This window comes from Bos indicus x Bos taurus, chromosome 6, assembly GCF_003369695.1.
Source record: "Bos indicus x Bos taurus breed Angus x Brahman F1 hybrid chromosome 6, Bos_hybrid_MaternalHap_v2.0, whole genome shotgun sequence".
Lineage (NCBI taxonomy): Eukaryota > Metazoa > Chordata > Mammalia > Artiodactyla > Bovidae > Bos > Bos indicus x Bos taurus.
In genome coordinates this window covers 61,912,304-61,932,543 of record NC_040081.1, presented here as the reverse complement: position 1 = coordinate 61,932,543, position 20,240 = coordinate 61,912,304, and the positions used below count along the sequence as shown (strand labels likewise).

The window sequence follows — 20,240 nt, the reverse complement described above, 5'->3', positions numbered from 1 at the left end:
TGCAGTCCATGGGGTCACAAAGAGTTGGACACGACTGAATGACTGAACAACAATAGCAACTCCAGGGAAGTTCCAAGCTGAATTTGCTTCTACCTCCACCAACTCCCCTTCTACCACTGAGTATCACAGGGCTGTGTAGATCTTCTTTCTAAAGTAATTTCTCTCCCTTGACTGTTCCATTATTTCCATCTTCAGGTTTCAGTTTGGCTGGGGAAGAGAGTCATCAGACAAAAAGAGCATCCTTGTCAACTCTTCCATTCTTGCCCTCAGATGGAGCCCTGATAGCTTCCCTTCAATGAAAACAACTGAGCTCCTTTGGCACCACCCACCCTGAGTCTGTGGCAGTAAAATAGGGTAGCGTGACTTGTCCTTTTCGTCTCTCTTTCCATCTCATGTTCTCCCACACTTTGTCTCCATACCCCTCTGTTTGTGTCTACTTCATTCTCTGGCTCTGGCTGTTTCTATCTCTCTCTATCCTTAAAGGCAGTTGTATTTGTGCAGCTGAGTCACACATCTTTATTTTTCTCATTTACTTAAATGTTAAGTAAATCAAATGGTTCTATATAACTGTTTAAAACATCACAGATGTTAAGGAAACTACCAACATCAGTTTCTCATCCTCTTCCAGAATTATTCTTCACCACATGCCAAAACCCAGCAGAGGGCATCCTTCCATTTCAGATGCACAAATAGGGAAAAGGTTCTACAAGCCCAACAATGTCCTCTATTTGCAATTGTGCATGGAATCTAAATAAAGTGGCTACTGCAGGAGGAGGGGAGTTTGTTATGTAAGTGGTTTTGGACTGTTTATCTCCATTTTGAATTATAAATCTAGAAGTAATTCCTCTTTTATCAGAAAAAGAAAGCGGGGGGGGGGGGGGGGGGCGGGGGTGGAACATCTCTGTGTCTGACCTCTCTTCAGACTTGGGGAATCAGCTTCAAATTTCAGAAGCAACAGAGTAGCATGTGTGTGATTCTTCTACCTCTAGGTTACTTTGTGTGTAATAAAGTGATCACAGAGACAAAGTTATTGAGAAAGAACTCCACACTCAACCTCCTTTGTCTGTCATGCTCTCCCTCTATCCCTGAAACTGAAGGACACACAACAGGAGGGCACTTGGGCAGGTTAGACTGAGAAGTAGGAAGATGAGCATGGTTAAAATCAGAGCAGTGGGTGGGCCAAGCTTATTGACCACTAAGTGATCTTAGTGATCACCCACTAAGATCAACTGTGCAGTTTCACAGAACTTAAAACACCACAGTGAGAAATATCTTACATTGTCAGAAGAATTTTTTCCCAGTTTAAAAAGCAAATCTCACAACCTTTACCAGTGATTTTCTTCCCAGTGTGGATATGTTTTTCAGATTTTTTCCCTTGTGGAAGAATATCTTAAAGAAGGAAAGAATATGAAGAGACAATATAGCATCATTCCTACAGCCATGTAATGTATGTTTTTGAGAGCTTTGTGACAAACTCTGTTCAAGGTGCTAAGAATATAGCAGCAAACAAACTAACAACAATTACTTTCCTTGAGGTGATGTGCCAAAGTACAAGGGTTTGGGGAATTGGACTGACCTAACATGGAGTCCTGGCCCTGCCATCTACCCAGCTATGTTACTTGGAGCAAAAGAATATTCTCTTTTTCAAAACAGGGATGAAAATTGCTACTATTTATTAAAAACATACTTTGATCCGACCATATGAACTGAATAATATTTTATATCATTATATAACTGATACATATAATTATATAATAATGGGGCTTTCCAGGTGGCCCTAGTGATAAAAAAAAAAAAAAAAAAACCCTCTTGCCAATGCAGAGGATACAACAGATGTGTTTCGATTTCAGGGTCAGGAAGATCCTCTCGAGTAGAAAACGGCAACCCACTTCAGTATTCTTGTCTGGAAAATTCCATGGACAGAGGAACCTGGCACTCTACAGTCCATGGGGCCTCAGAGAGGTGGACACGACTAAGCGACCCTGCACACACACGCGTGCATAATAATAAAATAATATAATACATACATATATAATAAAACCCTCACCATTAGCCTAAGAAAAGTTCTACTATTATTCTCATACAAAAGAGGAAACCAGGTACAGAGTGATTTATACATTTCCCAGCATTAGAAGTATCAGAACAATGCTGCCTGACTCCAAGGCTATCTTGCCTTTTAACCAGTGTTCCAGAGAGTTCATTTCTAAAGTTAGACTGATGGTTAGATGAGATAACACATGCAAGCTGAAAGTATACTATAGTGCTTTTTAAAATCTATGTATTTATCTGTCATTATTATCTGTACCATTGTCATGGGTTTCTGGGACCTCGGGCTCCACTGCTGTGGGTTTCTGGGACCTCAGGCTCAATACTTCAATCAAAATTCTTCTCGTTCAGAATCAATCTGTGTCCAGCTCTGGTTGAAAGTAAGACTGCATGATGTCATAGCTAGTGAATCATGGCTTTTCTGCATTAATCTTGCCATAAGATGGCAGACTGCCTCTAACAGCCACAGCTCTAGACAGGACATCAGATACAAGCTCCCTGTAACAAACAGGAGCATTTCCTGCTAAGAAAAATCTCTGGCTTTTTCTAACTTTCCCTGAAACCTGAAAGTTAAGACCAGATTTGAAAAGTTAATATGTACTGATTTCTCACTATACTCAAGGCACCAGAAATATCAAGAAAAATACAGAATGCCGTGTAAATTAATTATTGCAATTCACTTTTTTTGTTCTCTGATCAGTGACCTTGTCAGCCCTACCTCCCAGCCACTGGCGTCCCTCAGCTCTTTGCTCTCCCTCTCTCTAAAGTGTCCCCTCCAGCGCCCCCTTCTTGGGCTTCTTACCGATGACACACATTCATAGATGGATGGGGGTTATTATGCTAACAGTGTTATTCAGAGAGCAATGGAGGAGTCGTGTTTTTTGCTGCTCTGGGAATTCTCCACTCTGCTCACTGTAAGCCTGCATTTGTGTCTCACACTCCTGCATTCCTCAAATCAAGAATCATTTTAAATAACAAGCAGATAAAATTCTGGCTACAGGCCCTATTTCTTATTGATTTCATTTCATGACTGTCATCTCAGTTTCATTAAGTAGGAAATTGAGTGCTTAATGATGTAGTATAGGAGAATTCACAAATGCATATCTCATATTCCATTTTTCTTACCTGCACTTAAAAAAAGTTTTTATCCCATATGTCAAGCTTCTCAATTCAAAACTCAAGTCAACTAACCATTTTTAAAATGTATTTCTATTCAAAAAGACAATTCCATGCTGATTTTGTCTCACTATGACTCTGTAGGGATGAACACTGTAGTGATACATCATTTGGGATAGAAGTAAGTGCCTCAAAACTGCTGGATTGAACTCCGAAAATCAGTAAGTATGCTGGTAGCTATGATGCAAGTTGCTTTGTCATAGGTTTACAGATTTCTATCAACACTGCTGCTGCTGCTGCTGCTGCTAAGTCACTTCAATCATGTCCGACTCTGTGCGACCCCAGAGACGGCAGCCCACCAGGCTCTGCCGTTCCTGGGATTCTCCAGGCAAGAACACTGGAGTGGATTGCCATTTCCTTCTCCAGTGTATGAAAGTGAAAAGTGAAAGGGTATCAACACTGGTTGGGTTCAATAAAAAAGATTTTCCTTAGCAGACACTTACCCCTAGATAATGGCCATCAATGAACACAACAGGGAGGGAAGGAGCTTCAGAAACCCGCCGGCATCGTTCATCTAACTCTTTTCCATAGTCACCATTCAAAGCAATGTTTTTCTCTTCAAATTTGACTCGATGGTTCTGGAAGATCTTTCTAACTAGTTCACACCTTTCAAAGGTCGTCCGTACCACACGAAGGCAAGTGGTATAAATCACTACCCGGTCAAATTCCAGCTCAGTTGATGGTTGCTAAAGGAAAACATTATAGAGTAAATATTTTGCATTTGCTTTCTTCTCATTATTTTAAGACAATTAACATTTCAGCCAATGACTTACACGTTAAATGTGTACAAGTTGAATAAGCACCATATTTGTCAATTCTAAGACATGTCTTTATATTTTAGAACATTTATAATTGCAATACAAATGACAATCAACATAATTTAGATGACATAACTTAATTGACAGTATTTTTTTCTCTTCTTAGTAGTATATCAGATAATGGTGCTCCTTAAAATTGATGATGTCTCACATGGCATGCCATGTGATGAAATAAGGAATGGTAAAATTACTTTTCTCATCTTTTGTAGACATCATTCAATTATGATAGTGGCCTCTTGTACCCAAAGTAAAACATGGGACAGAATAGTCAACATTAAAATTTAACCATTTGAAAATTCTTCTCCTAATCAACTTACCAAATTTTAAGGTTTTTTGAGCCACAATTTCCCGAGAGTAAAAGATCCTATATCCTAGGGCTGTTCTGAGGTTTAAGTGTGTGTGCGTGAGTTCTGCTGAGTGACAGGCTTCCATGTGCATTGAGAGGTCTCCACCACTAGGAAAAAACGTTGAGCGGCTCAGAGAGAGTGTATAGAAACCAAGACCAAGGTGGGCAGCAGGTAAAAGCCAGACGAGGAAAGGAATAAAGGAAATAGTACACTGCAATCGAGGCAAACAACTCTCAAAACCAAGGTGAAGACTCCTAAGAGAATCCTTTTTTGTCTGTGTTTCCTGCTACATTAGAAATCAGTGACTGCAATCCTGCGAAACCCTGCTGACACTGCGAGCCACATATCAGCTAGGTGGTCCTGACATCACCAGGACAACATCATCCTCTTCCTCTTTAGCATAGTCTTACTTGAAGGAGGCTGAACAGAACCCAACTACATATCCTGAGTTCAAGGGATATGTGAGTCTCCACAGGGCTACAGTTGTTGAAAGACAACCACACAACTTGTAAACTCCCATGAAATCAAAACTCTGATTGGAAACCACTCCAAGCAGCTAAATAGTAGAACCAGAAGGTAGGATACTAAGCTCCACCATTTTGTATTCAACGAAATTGAACCACTCAGCCAGATGCAAATACACAGGTAGTCCTAAAAAGGTATGAAGTGATGAAGATGGCAATGCAATGGTCTACACTTCAATGAGAAAGAGGGCATTTTGTTTTTCCTGATGGTAAAATGCACTAAAGACATAAGAATCATTTCTTCCCTCAACAGAATTTAGAGGCTGAGTTGAAAACCAGAGCTCTGGAGGGGCAAAGCCTGTGTCATGAATACTGGAGCAGGCCAGGAGTAAAAGAGGTAGGTGCTAGTGAGAGGCAGGAAGAGTGTCATTTGAAAAGGAAAAAACAGAACTCAGCTTCAGGCAATTTCAGGATTTCAGTCATGTCACTTAGTGTTGTCAGATAAGATTATTGTAAATATAAACCTGACATCTGGATTTTCATAAGAAATTTTCTGCTTTCTAAATAGTGGCACCTCGTTAAAAAATATATTGAGACCCTTGGACCAATATCACTGAAGGCTGAATTTGGCTTACAGACCGGAAATTTATTAACACTGGAAAGGAGAGAGTTCCGAGGAGTTATATCGTATGTTCCTGGACAATGTCTCTGGCCATCTGTGTCTCTGAGAAGTTACTGAGTCATTTAGCTCAGTTTCCTCATCTGTAGAATGTGATAATAGCAGTAGATACCAAACATATTTGATGAGTAGATTAAGTAAGAGAAAATAAGAAAACAACTACTGCAGGGCTTAAAGTACTGTGTTAAGTTATAACTGGAAAATATTATAATCCACATTGTGGAACTTTTAAGATTAAAACCACAAGCAAAAATAAATCAGTGGAAAACATTAGTGAAATTAATAATACAAAAAGGAGGATTCTTACTATGCTTTAGATTAAGAAGCATTGATCTTCAAAGAGGGTAACCAAGTGCCCAAGAGCCTCTGGATTCTCTTCATACGTTTATGGACATGCTGGGAATCAATGAACTCACGGTAAATGTTGCAGCTTTTGGAAAAGCACTAAGGTTATCTTCCTCCTAATGATATTATCTGGGTAATTATGCATTGTTCCTCTGGCTGCAAAGACTTATAACTGCATTTGTTTCTACCAAAATGCTTCACTTCTTTGAATAGTATACTTATTGTTTTAAATATTTGATAAGAAATACAGCTCCCCTATGTGAAGAAATGGGAAAGTTTAAGATTGGACCATTCTGCTACCACCACAACTGACTCACATAGGATTCTCTCTGCCAGGAAACAAATGCTTGGTAACACTTTCCTATGTGTCTCTAAGAAATATACATTTAAGAAACAGTAACACTATGAATCCTTATTTGGTGGCCATGTTAAATGCTGTCTAATGCAAAGGTTAACAAAAATATTCCTATACAGCTATTGTTGAGAATTAGCTTTGTTGCCTGAAATCAATGATTCTACAATAGTATTTGATATTAGAACAACCTAGGAAGCTTTTAAAAATCCCTAAAACCCAGGCCAAGCACATACCGGTTAAATCAGTATCACAAGGTGGGACTTCAAAATTGAAGTTTTTAAAAAAAATTCCTATGGCAATTTCTGGCTTCCCCAGTGGTTCAGCAGTAAAGAATCCACCGCAATGCAGAAGACACAGGAGATGTGGGTTTGATCCCTGACTCAGGAAGATCTCCTGGAGAAGGGAATGGCAACCCACTCCAGTATTCCTGCCAGGAGAATCCCATGGACAGAGGAGCTTGGAGGGCTTCAGTCCATAGGGTCGCAAAGAGTCAGACACGACTGAAGTTACTGAGCACACAGCACATGGCAATTTCAGTGTGCAACCAAGTTCTAGAACTAGTTAGGCACCAGTTGGAAATGCAGAATCGTGAGCTGCGGCCCAGATCTACTGAATCAGAATCTGCTCTTTAACAAGTTTTCTGGGAAATCTGGGTGCACATTCTATTTTGAGGAGCCCTGGTAAGTCACAAAGACAGTTTGACTTGGCAGAAAACCTAGGTTTATGTCCCTTTAAAATAACTGCTAGTCATTTACACAGTCATTAGAATAAGTTGCCAAATATATACTAGGCACTAGATATATAATGGAGAAGGCAATGGCACCCCACTCCAGTACTCTTGCCTGGAAAATCCCATGGACAGAGGAGCCTAGTAGGCTGCAGTCCATGAGGTCGATAAGAGTCAGCACGACTGAGCGACTTCACTTTCACTTTTCACTTTTCACTTTCATGCATTGGAGAAGGAAATGGCAACCCACTTCAGTGTTCTTGCCCGGAGAATCCCAGGGACGGGAAGCCTGGTGGGCTGCCGTCTACGGGGTTGCACAGAGTTGGACACGACTGAAGTGACTTAGCAGCAGCAAATATATAATGGTGACCAAACAAAATAATTTCCTAACAACATGGAGCTCATAGTTTAAAGTAATTTAAAAAAAGCCTAAAATGTTACATAAATAAATATAGAATTATAAGCTGGTAAGTGCTGCAAAGGAAATGCACAAGTTGTTACAAGAGACTATGGCAGAAGGGTCTTTTTTATTTAAAGGTTAAGAAAGCATTTTCTGGTATTTGAGCTCTGATTAAAAGGATAAGAAGTTACAGAAATTAACTAGGTAGAGAGCATGAGGAAAAATATCATAGACAAGTATAAAGAGGTTGACGTGGAGGAAGATGGCATGTTTGAGATTCTGAAAGCAAGTCTTAGGTGAAACACAAAGAAGCAGAATTATAATAATACTGAATGATTTTGGACATGTATATAGGATCAATAGATGTATTTTACAGACACTTTAAAGATCTATGGCCTTTAATCTAAAAGCAATGAGAAATTTCTGAAGGTTTTTAAGGAGTATGGGAGGGGTTTACATATTTTAAAAATAAGTGAAGCAGATATTTGCACAAACCTAGCAAGTGCCATTTTTGCTCTAGTTGTTTAGTTGCTAAGTCTTGTCTGTCTCTTTGGAATCCCGTGGACTATAGCCCACCAGGCTCCTCCATGGGATTTCCCAGATAAGAAAACTGGAGTCGGTTGCCATTTCCTTCTCCAAGGGATCAAACTCTTGTCTCCTGCATTGGCTGGCAGATTCTTTACTGCTGAGCTACCTGGGAGGCTCAAGAACAGTGTCATTATTAGTATAGAGGCAACGCCAAAGAGTGCTCAAACTACCGCACAACTGCACTCATCTCACACGCTAGTAAAGTAATGCTCAAAATATCCAAGCCAGGCTTCAGCAATACGTGAACCGTGAACTTCCTGATGTTCAAGCTGGTTTTAGAAAAGGCAAGGGAACCAGAGATCAAATTGCCAACATCCGCTGGATAATGGAAAAAGCAAGAGAGTTCCAGAAAAACATCTATTTCTGCTTTATTGACTATGCCAAAGCCTTTGACTTTGTGGATCACAATAAACTGTGGAAAATTCTGAAAGAGATGGGAATACCAGACCACCTGAACTGCCTCTTGAGAAATCTGTATGCAAGTCAGGAAGCAACAGTTAGAACTGGACATGCAACAGACTGGGTCCAAATAGAAAAAGGAGTACGTCAAGGCTGTATATTGTCACCCTGCTTATTTAACTTATATGCAGAGTACATCATGAGAAACGCTGGGCTGGGAGGAAGCACAAGCTTGTATCAAGATTGCCAGGAGAAATCTCAATAACCTCAGATATGCAGATGACACCACCCTTATGGCAGAAAGTGAAGAGGAACTCAAAAGCCTCTTGATGAAAGTGAAAGTGGAGAGTGAAAAAGTTGGCTTAAAGCTCAACATTCAGAAAACGAAGATCATGGCATCTGGTCCCATCACTTCATGGCAAATAGATGGGGAAACAGTAGAAACAGTGTCAGACTTTATTTTGGGGGGCTCCAAAATCACTGCAGATGGTGATTGCAGCCATGAAATTAAAAGACGCTTACTCCTTGGAAGGAAAGTTATAACCAACCTAGATAGCATATTCAAAAGCAAAGACATTACTTTGCCAACAAAGGTTCGTCTAGTCAAGGCTATGGTTTTTCCTGTGGTCATGTATGTATGTGAGAGTTGGACTGTGAAGAAGGCTGAGCGCCGAAGAATTGATGCCTTTGAACTGTGGTGTTGGAGAAGACTCTTGAGAGTCCCTTGGACTGCAAGGAGATCCAACCAGTCCATTCTGAAGGAGATCAGCCCTGGGATTTCTTTGGAGGGAATGATGCTAAAGCTGAAACTCCAGTACTTTGGCCACCTCATGCGAAGAGCTGACTCATTGGAAAAGACTCTGATGCTGGGAGGGATTGGGGGCAGAAGGAGAAGGGGATGACAGAGGATGAGATGGCTGAATGGCATCACTGACTCAATAGACTTGAGTCTGAGTGAACTCCGGGAGTTTGTGATGGACAGGGAGGCCTGGCATGCTGCGATTCATGGGGTCGCAAAGAGTTGGACACGACTGAGTGACTGAACTGAACTGAACTGAAAGGAATGATGCTCTCAGGGTTGTGTAATCCACACCGTGAACCATCATTTCCATTCTCATTCCCAACTCCTTTGGTCTGGGAACTCAGACTGAATCTGGGATAAATTCAAGGTAGGAAATAAAGTGTAAGTAATTAAGTAAATAAAAATGATCTTATTGAACAGTTTTTTATATGATTTGAAAGTAGATCTTTCTATAAGTAGAAGCAGGTTGAATGATATCTCAAGGTTGTTTCCAGTTTTATCATATGAATTTTAAATGATATTGTCTTGGGGGAAAATAATCCTCTTCTACACTTGCTTCATTTTCTTTCCCTCAACAGATTTGTCAAAGCATCTGGCCAGAAATCTAAAAATAGCCTCTCAGTGGTTAGCTGTCCCTCTTCTCCCTTCCTCAGTGTTACCATGGGAATAGCGTAATGAAGGATGGAGGCGTCTGAGAAAGCGCTAAGAAGCCACTGGCGTCTGCAGCCTGCCTGTTCTGAGAGAGTCAATCTAGGTGAAGGCAAGCTATTGCCTCCTTTCCATTGATCAAAAAAAGATGAATCTTCAGGGTGCCCCAAAGCCATACAACAACCCACAGCAAAGATAGATGTGTTGTCAAGGGAGGGAACTTGCTGTGAATGATACTGAAGGGTTTCTACATAGCCAACATATATCTTCAAGCTGCACCTTATCTGGCAATCACCACTGTCAGACAGTAAGTTTTGTAGTCATCTAGGCATCTAGGAACAGTTCTAGAACCCCACATCCACTGTAACTCCCACCGCCTCAGGCCAAGAATTAGTCCCCACTGCTCCCCAATAGAGGGTCAGCTTGGTGTAGACTCCCCTCCGCAGGCTTGGGCAGATGTGGTGGGTTATTTCCACTTGACCATTTGCCTGTCCAGGTGGCCCTGGTTTGACAAGATCTCCTGAAATTGAGGTCCCTAGACAATTCCAGGAATTCCATTCTTAAACAAAACTAAAAAATATAATAAAGACTGACATTTTAAAATGCTGATGGCAGTGCGTGTGTGCGTGCGTGCTCAGTTCTGTCCAACTCTGCGACCCCATGGACTGTAACCCTCCAGGCTCCACTATCCATGGGGATTCTCCAGGCAAGAACACTGGAGGGGTTGCCATGCCCTCCTTCAGGAGAACTTCCTGACTCAGAGACCTAACCCACGTCTCCTGCTATGGCAGACATAATGCTAATAACTTTACATTTACTTAATCTTCCCAATAATTTACATGATGTTAGTATATTTATTTATAGATCTAGAAACCTAGGTTCAGAGAGAATAAGTGTCCTTAACAGGATGATGGAGTTAAAGTTACAGCAAAATTAGAAAATTGGAGCCCAGATGCATACACTTCAAAGTCATGTATTTCCACCCAGCCAAGCAGAACCCCTGAACAACGCTGTTGCTTCGTTACCCCTGCCCCAGGATTAAGTTATTGCCAAAACAGACCACTGTAGAACTAATTCAAGGCCCGTGAGATAACACTGATGATTTAAAGAGGTTTGTCTCTTTACCAAATTATGCTCCCACATTTAATAGCAACATCCCAGGAGGGACATTTTTAACTTTTTTTAATTTCAGTCTAAAAAGATTCCTTTGACATGGACAAGGTGCAGAGACCTTTTCTCTGTCTGAAGGCAAAGAGGGGAAGTGATTAGCTCAGAGCCATGCAGCATGTCAGAGGGCTAGCTGGGACTGGACCCAGATTTCCTGATTATTAGGCATTGGGCCAAGCCGCTGGCTGCAGGAATCAATTTTAAATACAAGACACTTGCCTTTGGAAGCAGGGATGTGGGCCTTACTTAGTAAAGGGCAGGAATTCTCTCGCTCTCTCTCCCTCTTCATGCCACTCTGTAAACCCCTGTGGCTGTAAGCGTATTCTGAGATGCTTCTTAATATTAAACTTAAATAAATAAATGAGTTCCTGCCTGCCTTGTTTCAAAGTGCCTTTTGAATTATTTCACTTAACTACTGTGATGTGAAAACCCACTTTATCCACACCGTCCTCCTCTCTTCTCTTAGTTTCTGAATCTGACTCCACTCTGACCATACTCCCTATTCAGTTCTGAGGGTAAATGGTGATTTTCTATGCTATAGCCCCTCCCACACTTTGATCACAAACACCATGAGTACCTTCTCATGTTCCTTTGTAAGACACGGGTTATAAAATAACTGTAATAACTACTATTTGCTGCATGACTCCTGTGTGTGCACACACACACACACACACACACACACACACACACAGTTCCAGGCCTGCAGAGGGGAACTTTACATGTGTAATGTTCACCTATCATAAGAGATAAGGATTATTATCCAAATTTTATAGGCAAAGTAACTGAAACTTGAAGGTAAATTTAAGGTGACTACATGCCTCAGAGGAAAATGGAGCAGAACCAGAATTTTAACCTGAGTCTTCCTCCTAAATTCTTGCTTACAGCCTTAGGAAGATACTCCGCAACCATCTTAAATACAACCAACCAATGGTCACACCATTCCAGAACTGAGCAGTGAATAGTACCACAGAGGGACTATCGGAGGGACTATCAGAGGGACCATCCTAGCAATCCCCATTGCTCCTCCCTCCACTTCATTCCAGTGTCTCTGGTTGCATATCACCTCCTCAGACATACTTCCCTCATCATCCCATGTAAAATAGACCCTCCATCCCCTAATGCAGTTCTTTCTTTTAGAATACTTAGTGCTGCTGCACATTACTGTGTATGTTTATTGGCTTATCATCTCAACAAATAAAACATAACCTAAATAAAGCAAGGGCTTCCCTGGTGGCTCAGTGGTAAAGAATCTGCCTGCCAATGCAGGAGACATGGGTTTGATCCCTGATCTGGAATGATCCTTTGGAGAAGGAAATGGTAACCCACTTCAGTATCTTTGCTTAGGGAACCCCATGGACAGACGAGTCTGGCATGCATAGTCCATGGGGTCACAAAGAGTTGGATATAACTCAGTGACTGAACACACACACACACACAAATAAAGCAGAAATTCATTTTGTACACAAGAACCCAGAATATGACCTGGTACATAGATGCTCAAGAAATACCTCCTGACCTCTTCTGCATACACTGAATTAAGACTTGGTTTGAATCTATCTCTTAGTAACAGCATAATCTTGTACCAGTTAATCTCTTTAAGTCTCAGTTTTTTTATTTGTAAAATAGACATCAATGCTTACTTCATGGGAAATTGTGAAGATTAAATGATTAAATGAATTAAAAAATCCTTAACATGAATCCTGATACATAATAAATAATAAATGTTATTTCTTTATTATTAATATCATTATTACAAAATGTTTTGGACACACAACAGCAATAGTACTATCACCACTATTATTATTATCAACAAGTCCAAATTCACATAAGTCATCAACCTCCTAAGTTTGAATGGCAAAGTTTAACTTTATAATTACATGATGATCATAAAATAAATATCTTTAATGAGTTAAATTACTACTTAAATTTGCTTGGATGTGCCATCAATTCTAAGAGTGGAAAACAATAGAGAATACATATAAGATATCATAAAAATCCCTCCTTTTTTAAGTTCAGCTGCCCTCACGGTGGCATCAAAGAAACACATGAGCATAATCTCTTCACACAAAGATTTTGGTACAGTGTATTCTGTTTTCACAATGCTCCAAGATCACAGAAATAAATGGATTTTATTTTATTTCATTCATTATATTTCATTTCCCTTCATGGTTTAAAAGCTATCTATTTGTCCAAATCAATTACTGAGTTGGCCTAGACATTAATTGAAAAGTCAATGAACCTAATGAATCCTCCAGACCAAAGAGATAAATTTTTCCAGAAAGTTAACCTGAAACAATACTGATTTTCCAGCACATCAGAGTTAATAGAAATGAAGGTGCCCCCTCCCACCCCTTGACCTTGGAGAGGGGGTCATAATTCTGTCAATTTAGCATTAATCTAACACAGGGATATTTCACTTGAAAATTTAGATTTTTGTCTTCTCTTGAAACAGCAGAAAACTTGACAACACTGGTTTTGCTGCCTTCCTCTGCAAAAACAGCTTGACAGCAACTCCTCGCTTTAGATGACACATGGCTCTTGCTGTCACATTTAATACTGTTTCCTTTATATCTAGACAATATCTGTCATTAACATTGCCTGCATCGCCCCTTCAGGTCTGAGTTTGTGATGTCATATTTAGTCCATGGCTTCTCTTGTGGCTCAGCTGGTAAAGAATCTGCCTGCAATGCGGGAGACCTGGGTTTGATCCCTGGATTGGGAAGATCCCCTAGAGAAGGGAAAGGCTACCCACTCCAGTATTCTGGCCTGGAGAATTCCATAAACTCTATAGTCCATGGTGTGGCAAAGAGTTGGACACGACTGAGTGACTTTCACTTTTGGAGAAGTAAATGGCAACCCACTCCGATATTCTTCCCTAGTGAATTCCATGGACAGAGGAGACTGGTGGGCTATAATCCATGCGGTTGCAAAGAGTTAGACACGACTGAAAGTGGCTTAGCACTACCATCTAGTCCATATGCACACTTTACATAGGAAGAAATTGAGACTCACACTTTAATTATTTGAATCAAACTTTTTTTTAGGAAGCAACATGTTGCAGGGGAAAGAAAATCCATCTGGAGCCATTGCTTTGGCACTTAGTACCTGCATGAACTTGAGGAAATCAGTTTACTTTCCTGGGATTACTTTTTCTCTTCTCTCATATAGGTACAGCTATAATCTAGCCCATGAGGGAGTCGTAGGGTCATAGGTAAAAGACATCTGAAAGAAAGCGAAAGTGAAAATTGCTCAGTCATGTCTGACTCTTTGCAACCCCATGGACTATAGAGTTCATGGAATTCTCCAGGCCAGAATACTGGAGTGGGTAGCCTTTCCCTTCTCCAGGGTATCTTCCCAACCCAAGGATCAAACCCAGGTCTCCCGCATTGCAAGAGGATTCTTTACCAGCTGAGGCACAAGAGAAGCCCAAGAATACCGAAGTGGGTAGCCTATCCCTTCTCCAGCGAATCTTTCCAACCCAGGAATCAAACTGGGGTCTCCTGCATTTCAGGTGGATTCTTTACCAACTGAGCTATCAGGGAAGCCCAAAGACACCTGAAGACACTGTAAATTATAAAACTTTACAGACACACCAGCCATCATTATCCCCTGAAGTCACACATCTTGGAGAAGAGGAGCTAGGATCTCATGGAAGCCACCTTTCTATCAAAAAAAAAAAAAAATCTCTCTTCTGACATGAATACTTGGTTTCTATAGAAATTGTCACAAACACGATTTATTGGCATTTGCAGTTCTGCTCATTTCTTCAGGTAACACAATATTGATGTGAATGCCAAAAATCATCATTTCAGGAGCATCCCATCCCAAAATGATGCACTTACCCATAGTGAAAAACCAGGCAGCAAATGAATCAGAAACATCTTACAAATGGAGATACTGAAAAACCACATTGTCCCTCTCATCCTATGAGAGATTCAGGTGACAAAACCAGAAGAAACTGGACTAAAGTGTTTAACAATAGCATCAGAATACTAAGTGCTTGGTCCTGCCTTGACCATTTTCATAGTGCCTTTCATCTTTTTATTTTATAAAAACTCTGGTGCTTTCCTAAAGGGAAAGGTGCCCTTTTTATTCCATTCTCCCAAAGACATACACATTATGAATACAAAATCAAACAATAAAACATTAAAATCTTTCTGGATTTTCTACATCAAAGAAACTGCCTGAATAATCAGCTAAATGTAGTCAGTCCTCTTTAGTGGGTTGGGATATGATAAGAGTCTACTCTGGAGATTGAAATACTTGCATCTCATCTCAGCTTGATGCTTTAATAAATGCCATTGTTATGAAGAGGTGACCTCAGTCTTTGTAGAAGTCCCAGAATCAACTGAGAGTCTATTTCAAAGCCAGTGAAAACTCAGAGGTTGAGAAAACTGGAACCAGCCTCAGGCAAATCCCTCATCCCTGCCTCTTCTTTAGGCTTCCAGGTTTAACTCTTACATCACTCTGACTCTTATGAATCTCATGGTCCCAACCTCACCTAAATATCCTCTTCTCCAGATTCTAAACACTGTATTTAGGGGAAGAAACTGCTGGAGAGCATTGACGGGAAGCTTGGAAGTTGGCACAGAAAGCTGATACATGTATCTTATGAGCACTGAGTCCTTTAATTCTATAAGGAAAGTAGATGCTATCATTATCTTAGCTTTGCAGATGAGGAAACAAAGTAGGTGACAAGCCTAAAGTCAGACAAGTAGCAAGAGATGGAGCCAGTATTTGATCTGAGTAAACCACAGAACTCAAATCTTTATATGATCCTATAGGTCACGTCCTGACTTTGACTCCATTTCTACCCCATCTCATTGAGTAAAAAGAAGTTAGAGGGACAGATACAGGATTTATTAATCCTCTGGAGAAGGAAATGGCAACCCACTCCAGTATTCTTGCCTGGAAAATCCCATGGACGGAGGAGCCTGGCAGGCTACAGTCCATGGGGTTGCAAAGAGTCGGACACGACTGAGCAACTTCACAACAACAACAAAGTTTCATAAGTCACCAGTCCTAAAGGAAATCAGTCCTGAATATTCACTGGAAAGACTGATGCTGAAGCTGAAACTCCAATACTTTGGCCACCTGATGCAAAGAACTGACTCATTGGATAAGACCCTGATGCTGGGAAAGATTGAGGGCAGGAGGAGAAGGGGATGACAGAGGATGAGATGGTTGGATGGCATCACCAACTTGATGGACATGAGTTTGAGCAAACTCCAGGAGTTGGTGATGGACAGGGAAGTGGAAGCCTGGTGTGCTCCAGTCCATGGGGCCACAAAGAGTTGGGCAGTTCAGTTCAATTCAGTTCAGTTGGACAGTTCAGTTCAGTTCAGTTCTGTTGGACATGACTGAGCGACTGAACTGAAATGAATCCTAAAGTTTAATAATGTTAGTGGCCTAAAACAGAAATGTATTATCTCTAAATTAATTATCTCCAATTCTGGAGGTCAGAAGTCTCAAATAAGTTCCACTGGGCAGAAAGCAAGGTCTTGGCAGGACCACCTCCCCTTTAGAAGCTCCAGGGGGGGAATCTATTGCCTCATTTTCCCCAGCTTCTAGAGGTCACCTGCATTCCTTGTGTCTCCATCCTTTCTGCCATCTTCAAAGTACAGCTGACCCTTGAACAACACAGCTTTAAACTGTTCAAGTTCACTTATACAGTTTTTTTTTCAATAATAAACACTACAGTGTTACACAATCTGATCCAACGTTGGTTGAATCCTCAAATGCAAACTGCTAGTGTGAATAAACCCAGGACGGTGAAGGTTGACTGAATTATACAGGATTTTTGACTGTGTGGAAGGTCAGTGTCCCTAACCTCCATTCTTGTTCAAGGGTCAACCGTATACTGTAACAACCTCTGTTTCCATGGTCACACCTCTTCTCTGATTCTGACCTTCATGCCTCTTTCTTACAAGGACCCTTGTGATTACATTGGTCCCATCCAATAATCCAGAATAATATTTCCATCTCAAAATCCATAGCTAACCACAAATGCAAAGTCCCTTCTGCTGTAAGGCAACATGTTCGCAAACTCTAGGAATTAGGGTGGGGCTTCCCAGGTGGCTCAGTGGCAAAGAATTCTTTACCATTCTTGCCAATGCAGGAGGCACAGGAGCTGCAGGTTTGATCCTGGATTGGGAAGAGCTCCTAGAGAAGGAAATAGCAGCCCACTCCAGTATTCTTTCCTGGGAAATCCAATGGCCAGAGGAGCCTGGTGGGCTATAGTCCATGGGATCTCAAAGAGTCAGACATGACCGAATGACCAAGCATTCAGGAATTAGGATAAAAACAGCTTTGGGGTTAGGGAGACTATTGTTGAGTTTATGATAGATATGCTATGCTATGCTATGCTATGCTAAGTCACTTCAGTTGTGTCCGACTCTGTGTGACCCCATAGACGGTAGCCTACCAGGCTCCCCCGTCCCTGGGATTCTCCAGGCAAGAACACTGGAGTGGGTTGCCATTTCCTTCTCCAATGCATGAAAGTGAAAAGTGAAAGTGAAGTCGCTCAGTCGTGTCCGACTCTCAGCGACCCCGTGGACTGCAGCCTACCCGGCTCCTCCATCCATGGGATTTTCCAGGCAAGAGTACTGGAGTGGGGTGCCATTGCTTTCTCCGTATGATAGATATATAAGCAGGTAAATAGAGATAGATTGACTTTATGGTCACAGATCATAGGTTTAGGAATAAAAAGACTTCAAGTTACACAATCTTAAATCAGGCGGGAAACTTGGAGATCATCTAGCCCAGCTTGCACAAATGTATGACAGCGTCAAGAATACACTCAAACCTCTAGTAGGCCAAATCTTCCTCATTGTACCTATTGGCTTGTTAAACACAAAATACGGGTATTTCTAGTAAGACAGGCATGAAACACATTGTTCTTATAAGACCTCGATACAATCATTTGTGAGCAGGACTTTTCACCAAGTTGCTACTGAAGAGATGGAAAGAGTTTAAAAACAAGCAAGTGCATTAAAGAAAGATTTTCTCTATCTATATCAATTCAGTGTGTCGCATCTCTCTTTTCTACTCTTTCCTACCTCTTACCTTGCAATATGCTTTGTTCAAATTGTCAAACAAGCCTTAGATATTGCTCTGAAAATCAGATGCTAAGCATGATGAAACAAGGGAGGGGCTTTGTGCTACATGAAAAGAAAAGCACAAATAAAAATGTTTGAAATTTCTGCATAAAGCCAGAGGTTGAATTTGTTTGTCTTCCAAAAAGGAACCTAGCTAAGTCTTTCAGTTCAACTTCAAAGCAAATAACCATAAGATTTCAAAAGCAAGAAAATGTTGCCTTTTCATCTCATTTTCCCAAAATTATATTGCTTTAATAAAAGAAACTAAATTGTGAGGCACATGAAGCCTACAGGAGCTGATGTAAAGAATAATACTCAAAACCATAAAAGTCATAATTTTTTTCAAGTGTATTCTGTACTATCTGGGATGACCAATGCAATTTTCTAAAGGAAAATAAGCACTTGATATTGACTGCATATTCAAATAAGAAATAAATGCAGGCATTTTCAAACAAGATTAATCACAGTATTATCAGAAGGAAGAAAATAAAAATATTCTTCACCAGACACTGCTTCCTTTGATATCAGAACTCCTTCAGTTCAGTTCAATTCAGTTCAGTCACTCAGTCGTGCCCGACTCTTTGTGACCCCATGAATTGCAGCATGCCAGGCCTCCCTGTCCATCACCAACTCCCAGAGTTTATCCAAACTCATGTCCATTGAGGCGGTGATGCCATACAGCCATCTCATCCTCTGTCGTCCCCTTCTCCTCCTGCCCCCAATCCCTCAAAGCATCAGGGTCTTTTCCAATGAGTCAACTCTTCACATGAGGTGGCCAAAGTACTGGAGTTTCAGCTTCAGCATCAGTCCTTCCAATGAACACCCAGGACTGATCTCCTTTAGAATGGACTGGTTGGATCTCCTTGCAGTCCAAGGGACTCTCAAGAATCTTCTCTAACACCACAGTTCAAAAGCATCAATTTTTCAGCGCTCAGCTTTCTTCACAGTCCAACTCTCACATCCATACATGACCACTGGAAAAAACATAGCCTTGACTAGACGGACTTTTGTTGGCAGAACTCCTTACTGGAGCTAATTATCAGATTTTGGAAATTCAGTCATTAGGAAAGAGACCTGGCTGAATTATTGAAGGAAATAATGTCTCATTAGGTGGAAGATTTTAATATCAGCCATTTTGTTCATAATTCAATCAACATATGCAGCAGAAAAAACATTCATTGATGAATTTTATGCTATAGGCATCATATCAGATGAATAGATTTATTATCACTATAATTCTCACAAAACAAAATGCAAAAGATATTGCTATTTCATTTTCATTGCCAAAGTAAATAAGTCACAGGGAGACTGCAAACTTGTTCAAAGCACAAACTCATAAAAATGTTTTCCCTTGGCATACATAACATCCATCTTTCCTAGATTTCCTCTTACGTGTCTGGCTATTCATGTTCAGCTAGAGTCACTCTTCCCCTAAGAATTCTCGATCCCGTGGACTCTCAGCTTGGACCACCTCCTTGTCTCTGGATGAGCTCAACATTTCAATAACTAATTGAAGGCTGTGAACTCCCCAGGGTGTAACTTCAGCTCAGACTGCACTCCAGCACTCCAGACTAGATGTCCAGTTATCAGTATAACGTCTCCACCCAGAGGGACACAGCCTTTATACCTTGCATTGAGAATGCCTGAAACTAACATCATTGCCACTAAACCTCAAAGTATGGTCCACAGACCACTTGTTTCAGATCTCCTGGGACGCAGTCCTAGCACCATCACCCCCGCCCAGATTCTAGTGCAGCAGCCCTGTCTGTGCAGCAAGTACCCCGGACAATTCTTATCCAAACTACAGATTGCAAATCCCGGAAACCAGAAGTCTCTCGATATTCTTGCCATCTTTTTAAACAGCATATTCTATTTGTCCCCGTGGAGGGTAAGCAAAAATTCTATAGGAAATTTGCCTAGTCCTTATGACTGTCAACCGATAAGACTTGTCACCTTATTCTCATTGTCTCCTTCTTACTGAAAGAAGAGTTCCTAATTAAAACCTCCCACTGAGTTGACAGGAAGTCAGGTTCAGGTACCTATGCTGTCCTTTCTCAGTTTTGTAAAAGAAATGTGACAGTGAAATCTTATACAAAATCCAATTCCTTGTCAAAGCACTCATCTCATTTAAATAAACGTCCATCTCACCAACTTTTCTGTTTGTATGTGCTGCACATTGCAT

At 40.8% G+C, this 20,240-nt stretch overlaps 1 protein-coding gene across 1 annotated transcript in view; it reads right to left on the bottom strand.

Annotated features, from left to right (window-relative positions):
* GRXCR1 (glutaredoxin and cysteine rich domain containing 1) overlaps window positions 1-20,240 on the bottom strand; it is a 132,089-nt gene that overhangs the window by 60,953 nt on the left and 50,896 nt on the right. The window contains exon 2 of the mRNA XM_027545393.1: window positions 3,666-3,908. Within this exon, the coding sequence (XP_027401194.1) occupies window positions 3,666-3,908 (243 nt within the window). The remainder of the gene's footprint in view (window positions 1-3,665; window positions 3,909-20,240) is intronic.